Source organism: Dermacentor andersoni, chromosome 9 (genome assembly GCF_023375885.2).
Source record: "Dermacentor andersoni chromosome 9, qqDerAnde1_hic_scaffold, whole genome shotgun sequence".
In the NCBI taxonomy this organism is placed as follows: Eukaryota; Metazoa; Arthropoda; class Arachnida; order Ixodida; family Ixodidae; genus Dermacentor; species Dermacentor andersoni.
In genome coordinates this window covers 74,472,551-74,493,629 of record NC_092822.1, presented here as the reverse complement: position 1 = coordinate 74,493,629, position 21,079 = coordinate 74,472,551, and the positions used below count along the sequence as shown (strand labels likewise).

At 48.1% G+C, this 21,079-nt stretch overlaps 1 protein-coding gene across 1 annotated transcript; it reads right to left on the bottom strand.

Moving 5' to 3' along the window:
* Positions 1 to 190: 190 nt before the first annotated feature.
* Positions 191 to 19,747, bottom strand: LOC126528259 (uncharacterized). Its single transcript, XM_050176146.3, has 5 exons — positions 19,185 to 19,747; positions 11,360 to 11,492; positions 6,955 to 7,088; positions 5,640 to 5,757; positions 191 to 3,181 (listed from the first exon to the last, which is right to left on the bottom strand). The coding sequence occupies exons 1-5, from the start codon at positions 19,291 to 19,293 to the stop codon at positions 2,959 to 2,961; spliced, it is 717 nt and encodes a 238-aa protein (XP_050032103.1). The 5' UTR covers positions 19,294 to 19,747; the 3' UTR covers positions 191 to 2,958.
* Positions 19,748 to 21,079: the final 1,332 nt, after the last annotated feature.

The window sequence follows — 21,079 nt, the reverse complement described above, 5'->3', positions numbered from 1 at the left end:
CTAGCTGCAGCACATGTTTTATATGTTACTCATTTTGACAGTGGCAGCACATCGTGTCGCTATATTGATTCAATGCTAACGCACTACCGTCGACAGTCATCGCGAGATGGGTTCTACCGCAATTTTTACTTTGCGAATTGTGCTTTAATCACCTCTTAAGTAAACTTTCATAAATGAAGGGACGCAGTCAGAAATGAGTAAACTTTTTATTCGCAAAAGGAGGCTCTCGGCATGGCTACAAGCAGGGACAGTTTCTTTTGCACAACTGTTCCTTAACGAACAATGCGGCTCTGTAGAACGGGTGTTGCTCGCGGCAGCAGCAACACCCGACAGCAACACCCCGACCTGCTGCCTGCAAAACGTGCAGATCGCACTCCTTGCGGTTGACTGAACAAGAGAAACCACAGTGCGGCAAAAAAATATCACACGCAGAGACTTTTTTGTGATAAGGATAATGAAGTGCGGTTAGCTTACCAGCAGAGACTAAGCATTGGCGCACCTTAGAAGACAAATAAGATGATCAGAAAACTGGAGATGGGCCTTACACGCGGCACGTACACTGCACTCCGTGGATGAGGGAAATAAATTAGAAGAGAGCATTATGTCACGCAGCCAGCCTTGACAGGCGAACTCTCAGTGAAGCCATAGCCTTCGCTTTTTCCCTTGCAGTATCGGGCCAACACGTGACGTCTGATACCCGGCGTACTGGCCGAGAATCTCTGGTTTCCGGTAGTTGTCAGTCTATGCCCTTGTTCGGCTGCCCTTCCGAAGCTCCGCCTGTACAGCAGGAGCACCGAAGCCTAACGCCTGCTCTCAAATTACGATTGCGTGTTGAGCCAACTCGTTTAGCTTCAGTCGTATTGCGCAATGCTCACTCCTAGTTCCTTCCTTCATGCTGCACACAAGTGGGACAGGGAAAAAGAAAAAGGGACTAGCAATACCAAATATTTTGTGCATGCTTATGTCGATCAACTCGTGTGATCAAATTAATGTCCGCTCCTTCGCCCTTCACTACGGCCTCTTGCATAGCCACTGCATTTTGTGGGGGAGGGAGGGAGGTGAGAGGAAGTGAAGTACACCGTTGCTTCCTGCTCATTTTTATTGATTGGTGTAAACTTCGGTAGGCATATTACATAAGGCCTTAAATGGGCCTCTTCTGGGGCGAATTACCATAACAAGAGCCCGGTAACAAAGTAACAAATCTGAGTTTAGACATATGCACATTCGTAACAATTACCTTGTGAAGGATGTATAAGAAATAAGGCACATTTTCGCATATATATATACATAATATGCAGAGCGTTCTATATAAGGCGAAGCTTTCTGTAAAGCAAACAGTGTCGTTTTGAGCAAGTTAGGAGGATGCCATGACTCAATCTCACACTGCAGCGTAATGCAATTTCCTAAGAGCCAGTGGTCTGTAATACTTTGTATGCGTCAGTAAAAGGCACAAATAGTTTACCAGAGGCAAAAAGAACACACCTGAGCCATTGCGTTTTGTTGTTGTTGTTGTTCAAACTATTAGAGGTGTGTGTGAGTATTCGAAACTTTGAATACGCATCCAATAGCCCTTGTTATTCCATTCGTACTCAATTATTCATTTTTCGGAATTGCCGATTATCTGTTTTTGTTAGAGTATAATGGATAACAGCACTTTTGTAGTCTCGAGGGAGAGAGAGCGTTGCAAATTAGGACTGTTCCAAATGGTTCCCCTGCCGGAGAGCTGATAACAGAAAGCAGTTGTTTCCCGCTTACAAGCTCCTCAACCCTTAACTGACTTCGAAAGTTGAGTATTTCTCATCACTTGACGTCGAAGATATAAATAAGCTTATAGTGGTTAGGTATTACTCACTGTACCCGCATTTATTCGCGCAAGAAGTATTATTAGTAAAGAAAATCGACCAATTTCTGCTTTTTAATTGCACGTCCCAACCGCGGCTATGATGACGTCAGTGAGAGGAGGGACTGTTAGGTAGATGCCGCATTAGCCGCCGCAGACCAGTGCACAATGACACGTCGTTACTGCAAATTCGTTCTATTTTAAAATATTCATTCGCATCTTACAGTGAAGTTCTTGCTCACGGCTGCGCGGCGCATGTGTGGCACACACTCCTAGAAATTTCGTTGCACTCTTTTACCATCACGTTTGTTTTCGTGCAGGTACAGCTTACAAAAGTTACACAGGCTGAGTCTTTTGTTAGTTCCTAAGGCGCTGTTATCCTTATTTATTGATAAACAAACAAATTAGCCCTTAGCAGGCGCAAGAATCTTACGACGTCGTGGTTTGTGGCAACTTAAATGTGACGTCAACACCAGTCTTCCGTTTTGTTTCGTCCTGTCTATGGCGCATCTTCGATCACATCACTATGAGACTCTGGTATTCCAGAACTGCAATTCACAAATCAAGATTAACTTTCTCTATAGTCTCCCTCTAAAGAAGCCCCAAAGAGAAAGTTAACTTCAGCTACACTAGTAATTTACGTTTCCAACAATGCAAAAAGGCCTCTTACCACGAGAGAAGCCAGAAAAGACGTAAGAACCAAATGTGGGTGTCGAGTAAGCCACTTTAAAGGTCTCGCACCACAGAGCTATGACGTCATGACTTTTGACAGTGTCTTGCTGCTCGGCTCTACAGTAATCTTTTTTTATCGGTAAGCACTGACTACATGGTATTACAAAAAAAAAAACCAGCCCGAGACTGAACTTGGCAAGTTTGGACAACTGTTAGTGCGCCACAATGGTCCAAATACGAGATGATACGTTGAAATTTGTGACGTCACACTGACGTATGCCGACGACGACGTTTCGGCACGAAACGCGAAAAATGGCAGTGTGGCATTAATTTGCCTTATATTAATCAATCTCTAACCACGACGTTAACGATAATTCGAAAGAATGCTTGCTCGGTGTAAGCTGATTTAGGATTTCTCACTAGCGTCCCTTTTAAAGTTGCACATCTCAAGACACGTTCTGGCGAACAAAAGCCAGGGTGGCCATCGCGAGCAGCAGTCCTTGAGGAGCCGAGGACAACCGTGCCGACCCGTTCGGCTCCTCGCAGCCGACAAGCTGGAGGAGCGCCTGCTGGGTCCTCACGAAAGCTGGCTTGGCCGATTCCAGAGAGACGGGGCACGACGAGGCCACGAATGTCTCATCGTAGCAGTCCAACGAGCCTCGGAGGCGCCTGTATAGAAACACGACGCGGAATTAGTTTCAGCGCGCAATACATTAAAGGCAAACTTAAGACGAAATACATTGAACCGCGCAAAAAGCTACAGTTTTATCATCTCTGCAAAATTTTACGTCTTGAATGCGAGGGTATGCGCCACGAAAAGCTTGAAAAAAGGATGTGCTTTTTTTCTCATACCGGAATGAAACGAGAGTCGCAATTTCGCTTGGAATACGAAGCACTGATAGCGATAGCAAAGTATTTAGACAATTAAACGAATTAATCGTTCGTAGTATTATTGGCCACATAAATTGCAGAAATTATTCGCTCACTGGCTAAACAAACACGATGTCACGTGCGCATGGACAAACAAACTTACACCACTCGATGAACACGAGCGCTCGATGTCACAACGCTTGCATGAGAAAGGGCGCCGACGCAGGAGGCAGCGCGTCTGTTTTCTCAAGGCGAACGCTTTGTGCTACCACTGGCTTCACCACTTCAGCCGTGCGCATCTTCAACACACCTACAGGCGCGCGGGGAGACAGCGCGCACGAAGCCACCAGGCAAATCGGCTCGCTATTAGCCATTGGTACCTCCCGTTGCAGACGAGCTTGCGGGCCGCGCATTGAGTATTGAGCATGCACTCAGCCGCGCGGCCAGCGAATGGCGGGCTGGAAGAGAAGACACGCTCTCTCCTGCCCCAGCGCGAACTCGATCAGCTGACCTCCAACACTGGGCGAGCGGGAAGCAGGCGCGCAACAGGCCACCACCCTTCTGGGCTCGCCCTCGTAGGCGGTTGCCCTTCCACGTTGCAGCACGTACGCCGCGCGTGCCGCTAATTCTCCTCGCAGTTGAACTTTACAAGGAACATCACGGCGACGGCGAAAATTCGCCTGGCGCGTCCGTATAATTGCTATCGGAATAAACAAATATATATATAACAGCAAACGCAGCCATTATTGGACGGCGGGAAATGACGTAGAATCTGGAACGTTGAAACAGAAAGCAGCGCTTGGACATGACCCTCGAGAACGGGAGGCGAACGCGGCGCGCGCTCGGAGACCATGTCCCCGCGTCGTCTGCTATAGGTGCTACGTAGTGGATGTTAATGCAAAAATAAAAAAAAACGACTCCGCTTGTCAAAATCGTTTTTTATAGATAGAGTTCAGCGTTCTCCGAGTTCATTTTTCCCTGTAGATAACGGAGTTTCTCGCACCTTGTTCTTAAGGCACATTATCTAGTGATTCGGCCCCTTCGACAGATACCCCGTAAATCAATAACTGCCTTGACTGCAAAAAGCGAACGGCAGTATATACAGCCACGAGAAACTACTTATTTACAGCGAGCATTTCCAATGGCAGAGGTGTTTTTCTCCGCTACAACTTATTGTAATACGTACGCGCATGGCGTAAGAGTTATTTTGGCGCGCACCGTCCCATTTATAGAAAGAAACATCACGAACGCCCTTTCAACGTTCGCTATGGATACAGTATAGATCCACAGCACCGTTTGAAAGGAGGGACAAGTCTCAGGCATATACATATTCGAGAAACCTATATGAACTTTGCGGTGTCTTGAAAACCGTACGCCCGATATTCTGAGCGTTCTCTTGCACAGCAGTAGTGTCATGCGACAGAGAGAGAGCGATTGTGAAGAGGAAGAGGCGCTATTTTCTGCATCCCTTTAGGGAGCACGACTCGGCGCATATAGAAGGGGAGTAAAACAGCAGAAGACAACGGCTCGTTGAACGATGCGGGCACTTGCGCCTTCATGATTCGATTCCTGACCTGAGCGTGGCATGAGAATGGCTCGCTTGCGATAGCGCAAGTGCAACAGAAGCGCACTGCTCTCGGAAGCTGTTAATGGCTTCCCTGCGCTTCTCGTCTACAATGCCAAGCATGCACTACACGTACGCGCCAAAGGGTGTCGCATGTTCCTGATTCAGTCAACATAGAAGCGTCTGAAGGTGCACACAGTAAAGAAACGCTACACGTCACGCAAATACAAAAGGCTAGACTCAGCTTCTATATAGCTCCTTACATTGAGCGCGTTTCGTTCTAAGTTTTCTTTTCGGAACGTCATCTGGGTGGCCAGTTTGTGTGAAGAGCTGCAAGCGCTGTTACATAGCTTGCCCATGCACGTGGTCTTATATTCTCCTATTTTCTTTCTCCGTGTTTTCCGCAATATGGGCGGACTGCCAAGACACACGGCGCTAACGCCGCATGTCGCAGACGGGCACACGCCGAACGCCGCGTGACCAGACGACACCAATGAGGTTGACGGCACGAAACGAAGAACCGTTCAATTTCTTTTTTTTTTTCTTAGTCGCTCATCCTTTCATTGCTATAAATCAGCGAATTCCTTTATTTCTTCGTTCGGCTGACGCATTCTGATTCCGCCAGCGCTGTTTCGGTCAGGGCTATAGCGTTCTATAAACTGTCGCATACCCCTACCTCCTTGCCACACTCACCTGCACAGGCGAACGTTTTCGTCGCGGGGAGGATCGTCGTCGTGATGCTGGAAGCTCCATTCCACCAGGCAGTCGATCAGCTTCTGCCCGTCCTCACAGCGGCCGGCCACGTAGGAATCTGCGCAAGGTAGCCGCCGTGTCGAGGAGGAGGCGCAGAGGATTGCACGTTCACCCCCGAATCCTGCTACTATAAAGTGTTCGTCCACTCTACGCGCATGCCGCGGCGGCAGCAACGTAGTCGGTCTCGAGATCTTCCGTTAGTCCTAGACTGCCGTTCCTCTTGTTCGTCTAGCCTCCTCAGTCCCAACAAAGTCCCAGTGACACACCTTTTAAGCTCAGTTCTAGTTGCCGATCAGTCTCTTTAAAACCTGAACTACTGCTTAAACAGGTGACAATGGTACGCTGGGGACAAATTAAGAGTCCATTTTTCCAGTTTAGCGGGTTAAAATACTCTATCCCCCCTTCCCTCGACACATAGATACACGTTCAACACCACAAGGCAGATTGTCTCCTTCCCTTTTCAGGGCTCATTTCATTCTGGATTACCACGCCATCTGGTGGCATTTCAAATGATGACGCAGCACTACATCTAACACAAAGTATCAGTGATAGCGATACAACAGGTGGCCCTAAAGCTACTACACCCTTGACATATTGTGAAGCCCGCAGCCTATAGGTTTTAATACGAACTGCATTCTCTGTCTACTTCAGCCGTTTTGAGCCTATCTATCTATCTATCTATCTATCTATCTATCTATCTATCTATCTATCTATCTATCTATCTATCTATCTATCTATCATCTTACGCCGACCCAATGGCCCAAGTTGTCTACCTGCTTGGACCACTAGTTATGTGCTCCTGGTAGTGATGCCGTTGTGGTAGTTCCATTGTCGGCATTGCATCTTGGGGATATCTTACTCTCGTCATGACCTTGTCGTCGCGCCTTCTGCCCCGACCTAGTGGCCCAAGCTTTCGGTCACTAAATACGAGATCATGGTGAAGATGCCGCCGAGGTGATGGCAATTAACGCCCCGATGCTTTTGCTGTTTGGACGCGCCGGAACCAATTGCAGAGTCATAAATTACGTACGTCATAGCCACCATGTTATGGACACCACCTATGAAGCTACCGCGGCTTGAGAGTCGCGGTGCATCACCCAGTTGCCGGTCGTACGCGCGGAATTCGACGAGATTTAGCGCGGATTCGTCGTCACGCGCGGTCCACGATTTCTTGCCCCCTCCTGCACGCGACAAGCACAGCGCCGAGGCAAGCGAGCCCCTACAGTCGTGCCGAAGCGTCAAAGCCATGCCGCACCTTTCAGTGCCTGCGTGTCGCAGACGATGTTCGTCACAGCCTGGTAACCACTCTCCTGGAGCGTCATATTCAACCTTGACATCTCAGGACACAGGGCGATCTCTTTGTGGCACGGCAACTTCTCTTTGATGCGCCTGCGACCAGAGGGAAGGAAACGTTTATATTATTATTATTATCATTATTATTATTATTATTATTATTATTAGATAAGGTGTACTTTGCATTGAGCTCCTCACTACAAAGGTTAAGGAAATGGGCATACCTTATCAATCTCTGCCCTACCTAATTACCTAATCAATAAATTGTGCTTCGCTGACATTAATGGAAAGAGTTCTGTGGGCTACGAGATCACTAGCGGAATTCCTCAACGATCCGTTCTTGGCCCTCTTATCGTCCTACTGTTCATGAATGATATTCTTCAGCAATTCAACACTCTTCATTCCTTCCATATGCTGGCGACTTAAAGCTATTTAAGACTTAGCAATTTTCACAGCCGCAACTACCGCTAAAAATACATTTTAGAGCGCAGATCGTAGGCGCCCGTTCCTGTGGCGAGCGTCGGTGTCGTACCTCGTAGCCGAGCGAACGAGCACAGCGAAGAAAGAGAACGCGGAGCGCAGCGGGAGATGAAAGACGGCGATAGCGAACGCAGCGCGAGGAGGAAAGCGGAGGAGGAGGGCGCAGCGGACAATGAAGCGTATAGCGGAGAAGGGTATGGCGAAAGCGTGAGAAGAAAAGCGTAGTGCCGCGCCAGACGGACTCTGCGGCGACGATGGCTACGAGATGGCGCCAGAGGAGCGCGCCGTCTGTATGTATGTATGTATGTATGTATGTATGTATGTATGTATGTATGTATGTATGTATGTATGTATGTATGTATGTATGTATGTATGTATGTGGGAACAGCCGTCGCCATAGCGGCCTCGTGCTTAGCAGCCCAACACCAAAGCCACTAAGCAACCACAGCGGGTCAGGTGAATGTCAAATTAGTACAAGCGCGTTAACTGATAATACCGAAACAAATATTCCTTCCGTAAACATGTGTGTCTGCGTTTGTCTATTCGATATTTGATTCGATACTTATACTATTCGTGTCCGAAGGAGTCGATATTCGCCCGCCTCAAATATTTACATAACGGATTATGGCAGCTTCCTTACCTAGGCCACGGTTGCTTATTAGCTGCTGTTGGGCTGCTAAGCACGAGGTAGCGAGATCGAATCCCGGCCATGACGACCGCATTTCGATGGGGGCGAAATGCGAAAACACCCGCGTACTTAGATTTAGGTGCACGTTAAAGAACCCCAGGTGGTCGACATTTTTTACCCTTGATCTACCTAAAAACCGTCGTGAAGTACTGATTGGTCCGAAAGCCGTGAGAAACGTGAGCGGCTTGTTCAGTCGCGCGTGAACGAGCTCGGCCGTTCCGACATGTACGCCTTTTTTACGCAGTCGACATGTCTCATTCCCCTGCTGTGTTCTAAACCTTAAAGTGAAACTCATTCCACTTGGTTTTGGTAAATTAGCTTACTGACACGCGTGCGCACGTCCACCAATCGAAAGCACTTAGTAACACCGTTGAACCCGCAGAGTTTAACTGCATTCAAATAGGTTTTGTAAGTATTAAAGAAACATCCATTTTGTTAGCATAATGTCAAGGCTGTAATTATCACTGTGCTGTGAAGCACAATCACAATGTGAAGACTACCAATGGGAAGGCAACCGTAGCTTCATCACAGTCACGGACTTTACGCGTCATACAGCGAGTTTCGGCGGCTTACATGTAGCTGTTGAATAATAAACTGCGTTTTAGAAGGTCGTTTTCGAAGCAACCTTTCTAACTCCTAAATCGTTAAACTAGCGCCCATTGTGCACTCAAGTCACTAAAAAAAGTCGCTGATTGCTAAATAGAAAACTTTGTCATGAACAGACAAGAACATCACTATGACACTAGCGACAAAATTGCTAAAATAGCAACACTGACTAAGTGCCGGTAAATTATAAAAAACAAGTCTGATTGCGTTTTCGAACGTGGTTAGTTTATACAGCGCCAACAAACACGGAATGATGCAAGGGATGGTAAGTTAAACTTGTTTTGGACTGCCCGTTTTGCAAGGCGCGTCCCACAGGCGACTCGCACAGCGAAGTACCGTAACCCTTAACTGCTCATTGGAGCCGACCGAGCGCCACCTGCTACAGCACGTGGCGGCGAGGCCCGAAAGACAATCCCAGCTACCCAAGCAGGAGATACGTTATGAAAAAAAAAATCGCATTTATGTGGGCGCCATGATGAGAGAAAACTTGGCAGCAGCTGTTGTTTTCTTGGATTTGCCAGCCAACAGTGCCCGCTTTCAAAAGACTGTATATAATGATGTGTGTGTACGGAGGGGGGTGCAAGAGGCCTTCTTTGCACTTTCACATGTTTCGACTGTAGGGGGTAAGGGCCATGCTCCCCCACCCCCCGGTATACACGCCTATGACCAGGACGGTGTCGCGAGCACTCGCTGCCACTGCGCTGGAGTGATGGAGGGCGCCAGAGGCGAGAAGCGAACGCTTCGTAATCCCTCTCGTATTTACTCGAGAAAGCCTTTCACGACCAAATAAATACAAGCAGTCTTGATATCACTGGGAACCACAGTTGCTCTATTGAGGTTGCGAGCATGATAGACCAAGAGGCCCGAATCTGTTCCGTGGTCAAGTCTTGAAAGATTGCTGCAGACGTGTATAGGTGGCGAAGTTTACCAGGTGGAACCGAGTAGACTATGTGTGTTATATACAGGGTGTTTCACGTAACCTGAACCAAAGATTTAAAGAAGTGGTTAATCGCAGCAGAATGAAACCAACGGCATTTGCTTCGGTGTCATGTGGCGCGCCTTAGAGTATTTTTATATTTCAAGTAATTAATTAATTAACAAATATCAATTACGAAAAACATTTAATATTCACTTTAAGGCCAAGGGCATCTCGTTTCGCTGCTCAAATAAACCTCAACTCACGCCTCTAAAATCAAGATATATTAAATCAGATTTTCTGTTCAATACATTGCCCAAAGCTTCTTGATCATGTACAATTTTCCGTGCCGGAACAGTACACCAGAGCAGAATTCTGCGTTTTCTGCGCGGCCACGTTACATTAGAGACTGTCCTATGGCTCGACTCCAAAAAAAAAAAAAAAGACACGTAATAAGTATTCTGCCTCCATTGGGGACATATTTCAGTTTATTTCCTGTGTTTTCTATATTTGTAGATAATCCTATTGTATGATTAACTCGCTTTTACGCCCACCTTCACGCTTTTTGCTTCCCCATTATTGCGATAGCATTTATATAGACACTCCAGGTGGATTTTTGCCGTCGCCGTCGGCTTCGCCGTGATATTCCGTATAAAGTCCAAGAACGACAACACCGTCGCCACGCGCCGTCTGCTGACTGTGCGAGCGAAAGCACGCGAGGGGCTCCGACGATCACGGCTCGATTGAGCGCGCGCGAGGGAGGAAGGCGGAGAACAAACGCACCGTCTTCCGTCGCGGGAAAGGCCTTGGTGGGGGAGGGAAAGAGGGAGACTGCGTTGGGCTCCGGCAGCAACTGCGTTGTTCGCGAGCGGGCGCAAGGGGAACTCACGATTGCGGCTCAATCTCCCGCGTAAGACCGAGGAAAGTGGGGACGCAGCGCGGGAGGGAGGGGGGGGGTCGGCTTCTATTAGCGTGGGCTGGCTTCTATTAGGCTCCTATTATATTGAAAGCGATCTGCAAACGGCTTATACTTTTGCGCGTGCTGTTTTCTCGCCGCTGTTTGCGTTGAAGCTATAGACAGCAAGACGGTCACTTCGCTCGCTGCTGCTGTCGCACTTGCTCACGCCAGCATTTTGACAGCGAGTGTCCGCGGTCATCGAGTGTGATGTGTTAGCGTTTGCTTGTGCGCGCTGACACCATGCTTGTTAATTCAGTTACATTAACTATTTATTTATTTATTTATTTATTTATTTATTAAGTTAACTCTTGAATGTTTTCGCTGCGTTATCTGCGAGCGAACTCGATTTGTGGCTACGGCGGTCGCGTTACGACGGGTGCGCGATACAAATACGTTCGTGTACAGTGCTTTGTGAGCCCGCTGAGAAGCACACGTGACCAAACTTATTCCGAAGCCCTCCGCTATGACATCACTCATAACCCGCTGTGCAATTCCGGTTCGTTAAACCACACAACTAAATTCCAAATGTTATTTGTACGAGTGTTTTAAGTTTTCGATTTAACGAACTTTTCGATTGAACGAAATGGCTGTCAGGTCTCGTCCACCTGGTAAAATCTAGGCATATCCAGACAACCTAAATCTAGACAAAGGTCTGTCAGCCGGTAGGCCGGTCGTACCAGTGACTTCACAGCGTTCATATTCACATCTAGCTTACGTACCTGCACTTGTCGTCAAGCTCCTCCTGGTTTATGCCCTCGTCGGCGAGGGCCTGAGCTCCCTTCAACTCCAACCGGTACATGTCGTAGCACATAAACGCCGCTTCCGGAGTGCAGTTAGCGGGCTTCGACGGGCCTGGAAAATGAAACGCGTGTCACAAAGACGTCACAGACACCGATTTTTGCACATTATCCTATAGATCTGCATCATGCGCACTATGACAGTGCGTGTGCGGATCTTTTTCTTTCGATTTATGTACTGCTTCTTTTTAGGTGTTGGCGTGAAAGAGAGAAAACAAAGGAAAGAGGGGAGATTAGGCAGACTGGGTTGGCTACACTGCACACGGGAATGGGGAAAGGATTCCCTAATGCGAAATTTGAGCGCAGCACTATACGTGTTTTCATTTCGCGTGTCAATATTTTGTATTATTATATAGGTACACGGTTTCTATTCAGAAGAGAACGCTGCGAGTAGCGTAGCTGGCGCGGACAATGTCTCGTGCGACAACCTGCAAACGGAGCAAAGTGTGGCGCAACTGCCTCGCTAATCGGGAGATCGCGAGAGGCAGCGCGTAGGTGACGCGTGGGCCCGATTCGCAGCAGCCACCATGTAGTTCGTGCAGCGCTTTGTTTCCATATAAACGAGGCGCGCTACTGTGGCGCCATATCGTAGCCATCATTGCTGCACAGTCCGTTTCGCGCGGCACTACACTTTTCTTCGCACGCTTTCGTTCCATCAGTGATGAGAGCGGGCCCTTCGTCATGGAAAAATCGCAATACCAGTGTCAGCGACGACAACACCCAAGGAAGCGTCACTTACTCGTATACCAGCTCGCAATCGCCCCTTGCAGCAGCAGTGATCCCCGTCACATACGCTGGTACCATGGACTGACCACAGCAGCTGACGCCGAGGACGGGCGTAGCCCTAGCCTACTGAACACATCATTCCCTCCTCACGCCACCGTGCCTCCCCCCTCGGAAGCGCAGATGAGATCGCCCACACGGCTGAAGTTGCCATGGCCACCGGCAACTCAGCGCATGCGCAGGATGTCTCCCCTCCGCTCCTACTCCACTTTCCTCCTCGCGCAATTTTTTTTCATCTGCCGCTGTGCTACACGTTCGCTCAGTTACGACCGCCGAGGCCCTCCGTCGCTCAACGCAAGAACGGGCGCTTAAGAGCTGCGCTCTAAAAAAGCAAGTAAAGAAATAAGTGACGCGCTCAATACTATAAGAAATAGCCCATTGACGCGTGGTTTCCAAAGTTTCTGGGCAGTCTTTGTACTGAAGCGGTGATAGCGTATCGTTGACAGTGCGTGGACATATGTAAGCAGCCCCAACCAGAGGAGGAGGAGGAGGAGGAGGAGGAGAAGGGAGAGTGCAAGCAAAGGTAGGGAGTGTAACGAAACGCGTCCGGTTTACTATCCTACGCAAGGGTAAGGAGGTTAAGTGAAGAGAAGATAGGAAAGAAAGAGGAACTAGCAGTGCGAACACGTGAAGCTGGCCACGACACCTACTATCAGTCATTGAAGCCAGGTTATCCCATGAACTGTAGTAATGTCCAGTTTCCTTTGCATGCCTGCGACGCGTGGCGACATGGCTCAAGATTCTCTGCCTTGGGAAATGGCATATACCATTTAGCCCCTTGAACAAGGTCCGAAAGCCGTGTTCTACGTCATTGCGATGGCAAAAACGCAATGCAAGCTTGATTGTCTCTTTACAGTTGCACGAGTCACACGTGTGTACGTTTACCTGTCCCCCCAAAAAATAAGTAGGTTTTCGTAAAAGTCAGCGAGGGTAAACTGCATCACATCGAGAAAGATGCGATAGTATTTGTTGCATCAAAGAAAGGTCGATTATCTGGAGACGAGTTAGATGCACTCTGGATGGTGCAAGAAGTTTGCGTCTTGGCGCGAGCAAGCAAAAGAAGACGCATCCCAGCGCCTGTTCTCGACAATGGTACGGAAACTTTCCGTGTCCCTTTGTGGGCTTACCGGGCAGCATCATCCGCAAGGCCGTTACCGACGGTGCCGCAATGACACCCACAGCCATTGGAAGATGTCATGTCCACTAGGAAGGGTTGACGGAGAGCTCCTATGACAGATACCAATCGGTCATTCTTGAGTCGTAAGGAAGACTGCTAAGTATGAATAGCTGCCTTGGAGTAACAAAGCTACTAATTTATATATATACATGTATATATATGAAGGAAACCGTATACTTTTTCAGGTTAATCTCCCTGCCTTTGCTTTCTCTGACTATCACTCTCTCTCTCAAGAAAGGCAGGAGATTAACCTGAAAAAAGTACGGTTTCCTTCGCTGCACGGGGGAAAAGGGAAAGGGGACTTAAAGAAATAGGAAGGTGAGTATCGAAACAGAAATCGGCGCGATAAATTGAAGCGGCATACGTCACTATCGCAGCCTATCACGCAGGCCAGAAGACGGCGGCCTTTAGCGCACTCGTCCGTTATTGTGACGACTGTCCGAGTATATCTTGCTCTAACGGTGGCCGTATCTCCAGTGCGTCTCTAACGCGGTGCACAGGACCTGCCTCTCCGTATACTGAAACGTGGCCAGATGCGTCGAAGATGCGAGCTTGTTCCTTCACAGCCACTCACATCACGGATATAGGGCTGTCGGCACATAGAAAATGTGAACGGGCACGACTTGGTAAACGCTACGCTGAGTCACTGCCGTTACAACAGCGCTTCTCCGCAGTTTGGAAGCCCATGCTGTATGCGGATCTTCAAGGCTGGAGTCGGTGGACGTAGGCGACTGCGTCGCTAAACTCATTGAGTTCCACGAGGCCAATGTGCGATCACGTGCCATGGAACGAAGTGCAGCTGCCGCGTCTGCTGTTGCGAGTAGAATTGAAACGCACCTGCATCTGTCGTGCGCAGAATGGGCAGATTCGTTGGGGCGAGTGTTTCCAATGGCACTGATAAAGTATATCGTGTGCCTACTCTGTTGCTCGATGATCGTGTAAACGACTTATCGCAAGTCGTTCATTGGATCCGCTGCACATTCCACTTTGAGAATCTTTGAGGGCTGCCTGCCGAGTCGCAAAAAGATTGTCCAGCGATCGACGAAGTGGCTCTTGCAGAATAAATTCCGAGTGCCACTCGAAACGAAGCAAGTTCCACTTCCATAGACCTTGTCATGTGTACTGGACGTCTTGAGCTCGATTTCGACATTCTTCGCTGGAATGACAACTGCGCCTGCCGAACTATAGTAGATTTAACGGAACCGTCAGTACATAAACATGTCGTAGGGTGTTGTGCACTCCGTACATAAATCGTAGCGTTACTTATTTTGGGGAGTGCTAACGGCACTCTTAACTTCGTTCTTGGAAAATCGGATCGCAAATGCTATGCGTGATGCGTTGTGCGCATTTCAGCAAATGCCTAAAAATATTCGGAGTTGGACGCGTAACTAGAGCGGCATCGAGCCGTCCACGGGAGGGCATGACAAATATAGGCGTACCACTAGATCAGTCCATCGAAGGGGAGACCAGGCGCGCCCATATATATATATATATATATATATATATATATATATATATATATATATATATATATATTCAGCTACTTATTGACACCCTTCAGCTTCGTTCCTCGAAATCATTCTGCGAATCGATGGATCCACGTAAGCGTCCTTCACAGGACGCTTACGTCACAGGACGTCCTTTCCTCTTCATCGGGGACGTCGCAAGGTTAACGTAGTTAAAGATTTCTGCATAAGGGTAGCAGCAGGCCGCAGCATCATACCAGATTCATTTAATAAAAAAATATTGACGCGCGTAAGCTTCTTCACCTTTACCACAAAGCGTGGCAAGAAATGTAAGTACCTGTACAATGAAAGTCAAGTCCTTTACATATAGATTTACACAAACAAATACACACACACGAGCGCGCGCGCGCACACACACACATTTACACCGATGGATGGGTCCGCGCCTCCAGATATGCAGGTGCCGTTGTCTTTCCGGCCTTATATTAGTCGCAGTCACGTTTAAAAAGTGAAGACGTCTACGGCAACAGAATTGGCTGGCGTGCGTGGTGCTGGTAATCACACCCTGCAAGTACAACGAAACAAAAAAAAATTATGGGGATTTACGTGCCAAAACCACTTCCTGATTATGAGGCACGCCGTAGTGGAGGACTCCGGAAATTTCGACCACCTGGGTTTCTTTAACGTGCACCTAAATCTAAGTACACGAGTGTTTTCGCATTTCGCCCCCATCGAAAACAACGAAACCAAACCTTCTTGCCTTCTTGTTAAAGCATTTATGCTGACGTACATGCTTTTTCCCCTCTCTCTATTTTGCGTGCTTACATGCGTAAACAAACGCATGCAGACGTGCTCAATTACATCGATTATACACGAAAATACATGTGTATATACACGCGTAAACGCACCCACCCGCAGCAAGTTGCTGCTGCGCAATTTTTGTCAACAAAAAATAAAACCTGATCATGACCACAGGCGATCAGCCGCGTCGCGTAGGTTATATGTAAACCATGGTTGGAGGACGCACTGCGTTGCGAACTTCTTATTCGGGCACTGCACATATCTGTATCATCAGCGCGCTCTCGTTTTACTCATGACCGGTTCTACAACACGTCACGTGAACACACATTTATACGCGTATGAAAATATATTCACACGTGAGACTTTTACAGCAAGGTGACAAGCTGCATTCGAGGCAGTAATTGGAAAAGTCACAATACTGAAATAAGCGGCACAACTTGCTCGAAAATGACCGTAATTAAAGGGAAGCTGGAAGGTTTTCCAGAAGAAATGAGTGAGGAGCTGTATGTCATGATTTTCAACCCCCCGAATTCGAATATCGCATCTAAATTGAGCGAAACAAGGCGCAAACAGACTTTATTTCGACGAAAAGTGCAGCAGCGGACTCGGGGCAGCTCGCACGCCTCGTTTCCGCCTGTGATTGGTCGGGCGCCTCGTGACGTCAACAATGGTGTTCGGACCAACCGCTGCCGCTACAGATGAAGCACGGTGCAAGGTAGTTTGGTGCTGTTTTGCTGAGACGGTAATGGAAAATTTCGAGAGCTTGCGTTTCTCTGAGGAGTTTGGCGTTAAGTCCAAACCCCATGAGAGGGATTTTGCACGCGACGGGCGACGGCTTCGAGCGACAAAACAGGTCGTCGCTTGAACAGATCGCTCGTTTCTAGAAATCTAAAACTCGTCGCTCGTCGCCCGGAAGTGTTATGAGCGACTAGCCAATAGTGCGAAGCCGGAACTGGATGTACATAACTCAAATACCACTGATGGTCGCACAGAACGAGCAAATTATTCAATTTTACGCGTGCAAGAATAAGAACCTAGTGCATGACATTCAGAAATATTTTATGCTCATTTTTACAGTAAAATACATCAACTTAATTTAATAAAACACACGTCACGCTAGTTTCGGCGCGTATATTGCTGCCCTCATACCGGGAAGTCGTCGCTCGCGTGGAGTTCGGCTTGTAGACGACGAGTGAACGCGACACCCATCTCCATCGCCTCGCTTCTCGCTGTCGCGTGCAGGATCGCTTGTATGGAGTTTATACTTTACTCCCTACATGTACGAGCCGATTGCGAAGAGCCGGCCTCTCCAAGAAGCAAAACATGCTGATGCAAACAGCGCTTTCGACGCGAACGAAGGCGAAGTGTTAGCATCTCCTCGCGTTGGAAATGTTCTTTGTTGAGTATGTTTTTTGCTAAGCTGCACTCAACGATCCAGTGAGTTCGTTTCCGGGCAAACAACTGCAGTGTTACGTTCCAGCATGCCTCCTCGTAGAACGTAAGCGGTGATGCGATCTTCGGCATTTGTGCGCTGCCCCAAAGCTGCCGGCAATCTACACAGACGGCTTAAACGCAGGAAAAGTTTACCGGCTGTTGTAGCACGTGTAGTGTAGAACCTTCATCAGCGCGCCATCCGCACGCTACTCGTAACCGGCGAATTGCGTCGGCTACGTGAGATGGTCGGTTTCTCTATGTGTGCGAGAGAAGGGGGAGCGCAGCGTCCTGGCGTGAGCCGGCTTTCCAACACATGCAAACTTTGGTAGCAGCGTTATGGTAGCTGCATGCAGGCTGCTTCACAACACACGTGCGAATAGAAAATTCGCGGCGCTTGGCGACGAAACCTGCGTCAAGGGTGGGAGATAAACATGCACTTTCCGTTCAGCGTGCTAACACGAAAGAGAACCCAAAGCACACATTATCGATAAACTCTGGTAGTAACCGTCGTCCCTGAAGTGGTTTGAGCACAGCACTGTTATTCTTGAGCGCTTGAAATTCTTTCGCTTCACAGCAGCCTCCCACTTAGCTGAAAGCTTCTTGTCTTGCGGGAAGTAATGGAAGACAACATCGTCGCGGCCGCTGGTTTTCGTGCAACCGTAGGCTGCACAGAACGCCGGCATTGTCGGCCCACCATTTCAATTGATGGGACGCACGTTAACTACCACTCTACATAGACAAACAAAAGAATGCAGGGTCGAGCGAAGCAGCTTATGACGGCATGCATGCAGAAACATGCACGGTCAGGCACGGTCGCGGAGACTGCGAAGGAACGGAACACAAGTGTTGACGTCACTACGCCGCAGTTTCTAATCTCCGCTCGCATCGTCATCGTCAGCAGCAGCGCGCGGCGCTCGACGGGGGGGGGGGGGGGGGGGGGGGGCGGAGCGTCAGCGCAATTTCAACCGACGATTACGTGGCTCCTAAGTGAAAAATACCTCCAAAAAATTTTACCTGCAGGGTTTATAAGGTTCCCGCATCCGTATATGAGCGTCTTATTGAATTCGACAGACTCTTCAGCTTCCCTTTAAAGAAGCCGGACATTTCATTGAGTGCGTATTTACAAATTGTCTTCATGAAATCCGTCTTGTCCGAACTAAGCGATAGCCTTTATGACGCATATATGTTTGCGAACTGTTTGGCAGATGCTCGAGTCTTTGGACACCTCGAGGATCCTGTAACGGCCAAAAGTAAGCAGAAAACGCGTATTCAGTAAACGTGCGCAAAGTCCGTAATTAACCCATTAAATGGAAACTTTGGCTGCGCATCGCCCGAACACAGACCTACCGCTGAAATCTGAAGTCGGTTCGAAAAGGACACCCGGTCAGCTGGAAGCATTGCGCGCGTACGTAACGTTCTCGAAGGTTACGTTTACTCGCCCCCGCGCCCTTTTCCGAGCCTCCCGATTAATCTCCATCATGCATGGTGACATGTCTATAGTTCTTCGTGATACCGGGTAATTAAACATACGCGAGTCTTATAAAGCCACTAAAAGGGGAGAAAACAAGTATTTTACAGTTTGCAAAACATGTGACCCATAACATCACCCATAAACACGTCCCACCCTCCCCCCCCCTTTTTTTTTTCAGGTATACGCCAACACATTGTCATCTCCCAGGAAGCAGCAGGGAAACTTCCTACGCGTTTCATATAACGCAACTAAAGAGTCAGAGTGTAGTGATCCTTTAGCGCTCCTAATAACCCACACACTTGAATATTTGTGCCGCACATCACCCTTAACGTTCCCCACACTCCCTCCAAATTTATACTCGGTTCATCATTTAGTTTGCAAAGAGCACCAAGAACAACACGCTTATGTACGTACGTTTCCAAGCGCTGCTAGTCGCGGCCTCGCTGTGATAGATGCCGCAGCGAGCTATTTATAAGACACTCGTGTGTCGGTGCTGCAGACGAAAGCTACAAGTCCAAATCCGCTTATGACAAGTAAAAAGTTGTCACCCCGACTACTAAACAGGAATCAGCAGGCAAAAACACTTCTGAAAGAAAAGTTGAACGACGAATATACCTTGTCCGTAGGCCAGAAGAAAGAAGACGCACAGAAATCCAACACGCAAAGCGAGCTGTCGACCGCAGAAAAACGTCGCCATGCTACAGCGAAATCGTACGACGACCATCGACAATGTTCACGTCTGATCGCACTGACTAAACACGGAGAATCCTTCACGTGGCGACAGGTTTGCGTTGTCTTTTTCCGGCGTTTCACCACGGGCGATTGAAAAAAAAAAAGAAAGGAAAAGAAGCCGCGCAGTATCGCGGAGAACCCACAGATTCGGCGCAGCACCAGCTTGTGTCACGTGCTGTCAGCAGGTACTGCAGGGACAGATTCGCGCAGTTATTTCTTCGCGAATGATAAAGCGTGAGAAAATCCCAACTTGTGCTTCTTTGGAACTTTCCCCGTTCATACTCTTGCGCAGGTCCATAAACAGCAGCGTGAAGAGTTTGCAGCAGACTACGGCTCCGTGGCTCCATCTCGTGAGTGAGTAACCAGTAAGAGCACTGGTGCAGCGCGCACCCTTGTAAAGAGGGCAGCACTTGGCAGAAACCAAGCACGCCTCTTTGCCATTGGTGGAACACGTCCAGCAACAACATTGGCTCGCACCTGTCCTTACGAAAAAGTGCAGCGTAAGAACATTTTTCTGAATACGGGCCATGATTATAATGTTGAATGACGATGGTCATGGGATCCTATATGCTTTTTTGTTGTTGTTGTTGTTGTTTTTTCTACTAGAAGTTATAACTCAGAACTACAGTGTGCTAGAATAGGCCCAATATTCTAGTACACTGTACTCAGAACGTTGCGAAGCGCAGCCGTTCTCATTAGACCGCTAAACCGGGTTGAGTGAACCTTGTGAATGTTGGCCTGCTTAATTCTCGCAGACGTATGATTTAGACCGTCGACATTTTCTTTGGAAAACAGACAATATACTGCAAAATTTCCCATTTTAGACGTGAATATTGCAGTGGGGAGCATGAAAACAGCAGACTTGCGCAACCTTGCAGAAGCACAGCACACTTTGCGAAGCTGTCCCTTCCGAGCAGTTGCATACAGCGACTTGAAATGACTTTATTTAAACCGCACACTTTTGAAACATATTGTTCACATTTGGCTTATATGGCGTCGGCCCTACTCTGAGCAAATTTAAATCCAGTGTCTCGTTTGGCTGTCAGTGCACTGAGAAAGCAAGCCTGTAAAGCTTGTATAACGCCGCAATTAACACACGCTAAGCTTCACATGCAGATCAGACATAATGTTACCTCTCCGCCTTCCTTTTTCCACCCATATTGGGGTCGGTGCCACGCTCATTTCTCAGAGGACAGAGAGAAAATACCTAAGATAGGGAGAAACCGAGCATTCAGCAAATAATTCCAAAACTCATAATCGATCCAAAAGCTTAATTTGTACGTTCTTGGCACATTAGGACACCATTTCCTACAAATGAGAATTCGGTTACGTACACCCGGCCACAAAACATTACAGACCATGAAATCTGAGAAAAACCTGCATGAGTATCTCGGCAACCTCACAACGCAGCCCCGTATTTGCATTTCCGGCCTCGACTAGAACAAGCTAACAAAACTTTCGTACGCAGTTTTACCGGTTACTGTTACAGACTGCTCGGGAATTGAACGTTTTCTGAGGTCCCGTGCTCCGTAAACTTTTGAGAACGGGTGTACATACCTTTGTTGCGATGAGGTCAGAAGGGCCTTGCAAGACATGAAACGGGAAAATGCGGCAGAAGATGGAATAACAGCCTATTTAATCAAATATGGAGGAGACATAATGCTTGGAACACTGGCGGCTCTCTATACGAACTGTATATCGACTTCAAGGGTCCCAGAAAACTGGGAGAATGCAAACATTATACTAATCCACAAAAAGGGAAACGTTAAAGGATTGAA